This window comes from Paramacrobiotus metropolitanus, unplaced genomic scaffold, assembly GCF_019649055.1.
Source record: "Paramacrobiotus metropolitanus isolate TYO unplaced genomic scaffold, Prichtersi_v1.0 Parri_scaffold0000280, whole genome shotgun sequence".
Lineage (NCBI taxonomy): Eukaryota > Metazoa > Tardigrada > Eutardigrada > Parachela > Macrobiotidae > Paramacrobiotus > Paramacrobiotus metropolitanus.
The window spans coordinates 77,681-82,993 of NW_026570500.1; the positions used below are offsets into that span (position 1 = coordinate 77,681).

General features: G+C 55.4%; 1 protein-coding gene across 1 annotated transcript; it reads left to right on the plus strand.

Annotated features, from left to right (window-relative positions):
• Positions 1 to 771: 771 nt before the first annotated feature.
• On the plus strand, positions 772 to 4,764 carry LOC129601822 (uncharacterized protein K02A2.6-like). Its single transcript, XM_055500729.1, has 3 exons — positions 772 to 2,048; positions 2,125 to 3,150; positions 3,300 to 4,764. The coding sequence occupies exons 1-3, from the start codon at positions 772 to 774 to the stop codon at positions 4,762 to 4,764; spliced, it is 3,768 nt and encodes a 1,255-aa protein (XP_055356704.1).
• Positions 4,765 to 5,313: the final 549 nt, after the last annotated feature.

A 5,313-nucleotide genomic window follows, 5' to 3' on the forward strand; every position in this document is an offset into this window, starting at 1 on the left:
GGTCTTCCTGTACTTTGTTGTGCAGGGCCGTCCTCGGCGACGTCGCTGGACTTGCTGACTGTGTGGAGAAGTCCGGGGATACCACATAATTCCGGTTCGGTAGGGGTATCTGGGATGGAGGGTTCTTTTCAAAGAGATTTTGTCTCCCAATCCACTCGACCGCCATCCGAAGCTGGTGTTTCTCCTGCATCGTTGCGGTTGACGGGTCTTTCTTAACCAGGCCCTCTGCGAGCTTTATGTAAGCTCGGAGGTCGGCAATTTTGGTTAAGGCCCTTGGTTCGGTGCCCAGCAAGACGCGTTCGTAGATTGTCCGAAGCGTTTCTTTACCTTCGAGACTCTCCAAGCTGCTTCTGTCTGCTTGGACTGCTCCGTTTGGAGTGCCATTGCTTGATACTTCCCGTCCCGTTTTTGGGGAACTTGTTGTTCCGCCATTAAAGGTTCGCTCTGGATCAGGACTTTTAGTCGCTCCAGGATGTTAATGAGCCGTTGAGCTTCGTCGTCCGTTGTTGGTCGACCTCGGCTGCTAAGGCGTTCTGCCGAGTAGATGGCTCTATCCAGGTCGGCAAGTCGTTGTGCGTTGCCGATTACCTCGCCTAAGTCCTGTAGCACGTAGCAACGACTGTTATGTTTATGTATTGTCAGCTGATGCAGTTCGATATGCTGAGTCAGTATGCGATAGCGAGCTCGCCAATAAACTAGTAATTCACGACAAACTGGCGTGAAGGTAGTACTAAAAACTCTTACGAATTTATCACGCGCTGATTCACGACGATGACGGACGAAACGACGCTTCCTATCCTGTTAAAGTTCGAGCCCAACAAGATGGCGTGGATGTCTTGGAGGTCACGGTACCAGAACTTCATTAAACTCCAGAAGGTCACCGAAGAGGAGCAGAAGCGGGTTCTACTGGATTCATTAGGTGTGGAAGCCTATGAAATGGTACACGCTATGTGCCTGCCGAACGATCCAGCCGACAAGACACTCGCAGAAGTTCTCGCTAAACTCGAAAGGGCATACGTGAAGAAGACACTGAAATCCACCGAATGGGCCAAGTACTTTGTACTGAAGCAGGATACGGGCGAAACTCTTTTGGATTTCGCAAATAAACTCCGCAAAAAGGCCATCCTGTGTAGCTTTCCGGCAGACGTTCTGGAGGACAACATGAAAGCGACCTTTTTGAACGGGCTGCAGGGAGAGGCTACCAGGCGACATCTGATGTCGAAGGACTACGACACACTGGATAAAGCTCTGGAGCTGGCGGAACAGTTCGAGCTATCCCAGGCTAGCGCGAAGAAGGCGCCGGGCGGTGTGGATGTAGCAGGCATCAGTGGTGGGCTGAGGCGGAGCGGCGGCCAAAATCGTCAACGCGGAAATCGTCGTGGTATGGGACAGAGAGCGCGTGGCGGCGGAGCAGGCCAGGCCGCGGCGAGCAGTGGTGCGAAGTGCTACGGCTGCGGCAATTCGGGCCACGTCCGGGCAGACTGTTGGGCGAAAGATGTCACCTGCCGCAATTGTAACAAGAAAGGTCACATTGCGAAGATTTGCACTGCGCCCAGACAGAACCAGCAGCGTGGAGACGGACGACGCACAATGCTAGTCGAAGAAGAGTTCGACGTGTTGGCAGTGGAAGCTGCTGGCAGCCAGTCCATACGCATACCGCTGAAGTTGAACGGCACGCTAGTGTCAGCAGTGCTGGATACGGGATCGGGCGTTACCATCGTCACGGCGGAGACGTGGAGGAGGATTGGTTCGCCGCGACTGTCACCGTATACGCAGCCGCTGAGGAGTTTCACTGGCCATGCGCTGACAGTGATCGGAACCGCCACAGTGGACGTACAACGCGCTAGTGTACGGAAGCAGTTGCCGGTGGTGGTAGTGGGCCGTGGTGGCGATGTGATCGGCCGCGACTGGATACGCGCCTTGGATTTGTGCCACATGAGCCTGCGTGACCTGCAGTCCGGTGCATTGTACAGCGTAGCCAGCAGTCTGGAGGAAGTCTTCGACCGGCGCAAGGAAGTGTTTTGCGATGAGTTGGATCACTGCAAGCGGTATAAAGCGCGTCTCCATTCGAAACCGGGGCACGGCCAGTGTTCTGCAAACCCGTACAGTGCCTTTCGCGTTCAGAGAGGCGGTCGAGAAGGACCTGGAGCGTTTGGTGGAGCGCGGCATACTCACTCCAGTCGAACACGCCGATTGGGCGGCGCCCATTGTGGGGACGCTGAAGAGGGCTGGAGATGTGCGAACGTGTGCCGATCTAAGCACTGGTCTGAACGACTCGTTAGACGTTCAGAAGTATCCGCTCCCAACGCCTGACGAATTATTCGCCAAGTTAAACGGCGGAGAGAAATTCAGTACCCTGGATCTCGCCGAGGCGTATGCCCAAGTGGAACTGGACGACGACAGTAAACAGCTTGTGGTGATTAATACACACAAGGGACTGTTTCGGTATAACCGACTGCCGTTCGGCGTCGCCAGTGGGCCCAGCATATTCCAGCAAATCATGGAGCAGATTCTCCATGGTTGCGAAGGCGTGGCCATATACCTGGACGATATCATCGTCACCGGCGCCACGGATGAAGAGCACCTGCGAAACCTCGAAAAGGTCATGGCGCGGTTGACAGAACACGGACTGACGCTGAAGCGCAGCAAGTGTCATTTCATGCAGCTGTCTGTGGAGTATTTGGGCTTCATCGTGGACAGTCGTGGCCGCCACATTTCGAGAAATCGTGTGAAGGCGTTGCTGGATATGGGTCCGCCGAAGAACGTAAGTGAACTGCGCGCATTTCTCGGCATGGTCAACCATTATGCCAAATTCGTAAAGAATCTGTCAGCGAAGTGCCATGTATTCCACAACCTCCTGAAAGCTGACGTGACCTGGGCGTGGTCAAAACAATGCGAAGAGCAGTTTGCGGAGCTGAAGCAGGAGATTGCCCGAGCCACGTTCTTGGTGCATTACGACCCGGCGATGCCGCTGATTGTAGCAGCCGACGCATCGCAGTACGGCATTGGAGCGGTGCTGTGTCATCGGTTCCCGGACGGTACGGAAAGACCGATTGCGCACGCATCCGGAGCCTTAACGCCGCCGAGACCAGATATGGGCAGATTGAGAAGGAAGCTCGCCCTGGTCTTCGGGTGCAAGAAATTCCACCAGTATATTGCTGGGAGAATTCACCCTGCTGACGGACCACAAGCCGCTGCTGAGCGTGTTTGGAGGCCGAAAAGGGATACCGGTGGTGACCGCGAACCGCCTTCAGCGCTGGGCGTTGATGCTGATGGCGTACAGTTTTGCCATCGAGTAGGCGAACAGAAGAGTTTGGCCAGGCGGACGGGTTAAGCAGATTACCACTGCATTCCACGGAGCTGACCGAGTTGGGTAACCTGGGAATGGACAGCATAGTCAATGCTGTGCACACGGAGAACGCGGGACGGTTACCAGTGTCGGTAGAAACTGTGGCAAAGGAGACTTGCGCCGATGCGGAGCTCAGCATCGTTCTGGATTACGTCCAGACTGGATGGCCGAGCGTCGTGAGAGAAGGGCTGCGACCGTATAAGCGGCTAGAAAGTGAACTGGTGACAGTGAACGGGTGTCTGTGCTGGGGCACCCGGACGGTGATTCCGAAGAAGCGCAAAGCGCAGATACTGTCGTACCTGCATGAAAGCCACCTTGGAGCGGCAAAGATGAAGGGTGAAGCCCGCGGGTACTGTTGGTGGCCGTCCATGGACCGGGACGTGGAGCGGGTGTCCAAAGCGTGCCGTATATGCACTGAACGTGCTGGAGAAACGGCGAAGGTCCCGCTGTCACAGTGGCCAGTGCCCGTCGGACCATGGAGACGACTCCATGTTGACTTCGCCGGACCGTTCCATGGCACGATGTTGTTCGTCGTGGTCGACGGCATGTCCAAGTGGCCGGAAGTGGTCTCGATGCGACATGCAACCACGGACGCAGTGATTGAGGCTTTGCTGGACATGTTCAGCCACTACGGGCCATGTACTGAGATAGTGTCAGACAACGGCACACAGTTCACGTCCGAGCAGTTCAGCGAATTCTGCCAGCAATACGGCATTAGGCATTTTCGGACGCCACCGGGACATCCCCAATCGAATGGCCAAGCGGAACGCTACGTCCAGACGGTGAAGGACGGCGTCTCCAAGCTCATGGCCGACCAAAAGCGCCTGCCGGTTGCGCTGAGGGAGTTCCTCTGGCGCTACCGTAACGCGCCTCACGCAACGACTGGGAAAACGCCAGCCGAGCTGTTTCTGGGTCGGAAGATGCGCTCGACGCTGGATCTGCTAGTCCCTGTGCTGCTGACCACGGCAGAAAAGAACAGGGAGCGCCACCGCCGAAACTTCGACCAGCACACAAGGAAGAAAGACTTCCGGTTGGGTGATTTGGTCCTGGTGCGAGACTATCGCCCAAGCCGTGCAGTGGACTGGATCAGTGGCAAGCTGATTAAGCGCGAAAGCCGGCTGATTTGGGAGGTGCAAGTGAGCGATCTGCTGTGGAGGCGACATGCAAACCAAATACGCCCTCGATTTTGGTTGGAGACGCCGGAACACACGGAAGCAGATACCGGGAATGGTCAAACGGCCGTGGAGACATCGGTAACATTTCCTCCGACGAAAGTAATGGAGAAGACGGTCTCGCCTGCCAGAGCGCGCACGCCGACGTCACCAACGCAGCCGCAATCGGAGGTTAAACCACAGCCCGAGGTGATGGTACAGCCGGAAGTGAAGCCAACTTTCCGCCCATCACACAGGAACTGACGCTGACGGCACCAGTCGCGCCGCCAAAGGTACAGCCGACAGTTCTACCATCCGGTAAGGTGAAACCACCGAAAGCTGCGAAGCCTGCACAGCCACCGGAGGAATTACGCAGAACTGGAAGAACGAACGCCGGAAAAGCCCCAAAACTGTTGATAAATGAAATGTAATATTTCTTTTTTATTTTGTTGATGGTTTTATGAGTGGGCAACCCACTGGGGGAGATGTAGCACGTAGCAACGACTGTTATGTTTATGTATTGTCAGCTGATGCAGTTCGATATGCTGAGTCAGTATGCGATAGCGAGCTCGCCAATAAACTAGTAATTCACGACAAGTCCATTATGTGTTCATCCATGGTCCATACCTGGCGAAGTCGTCTGGCCTCGTTCAGCGTGGAAGCGATGGCCACAGGGTCGGGTATCCGTAGTTGTTCGGATCGCCCTTCTGACGCTTCTAAGTTTTGGGAATACTGGGGTACTGGTCCATTAACTGCCGAAGGTGAGCTATCTTCTGGTGGAAGGTCGCTAAGGGCAGTTGTTCCTTGGGGATG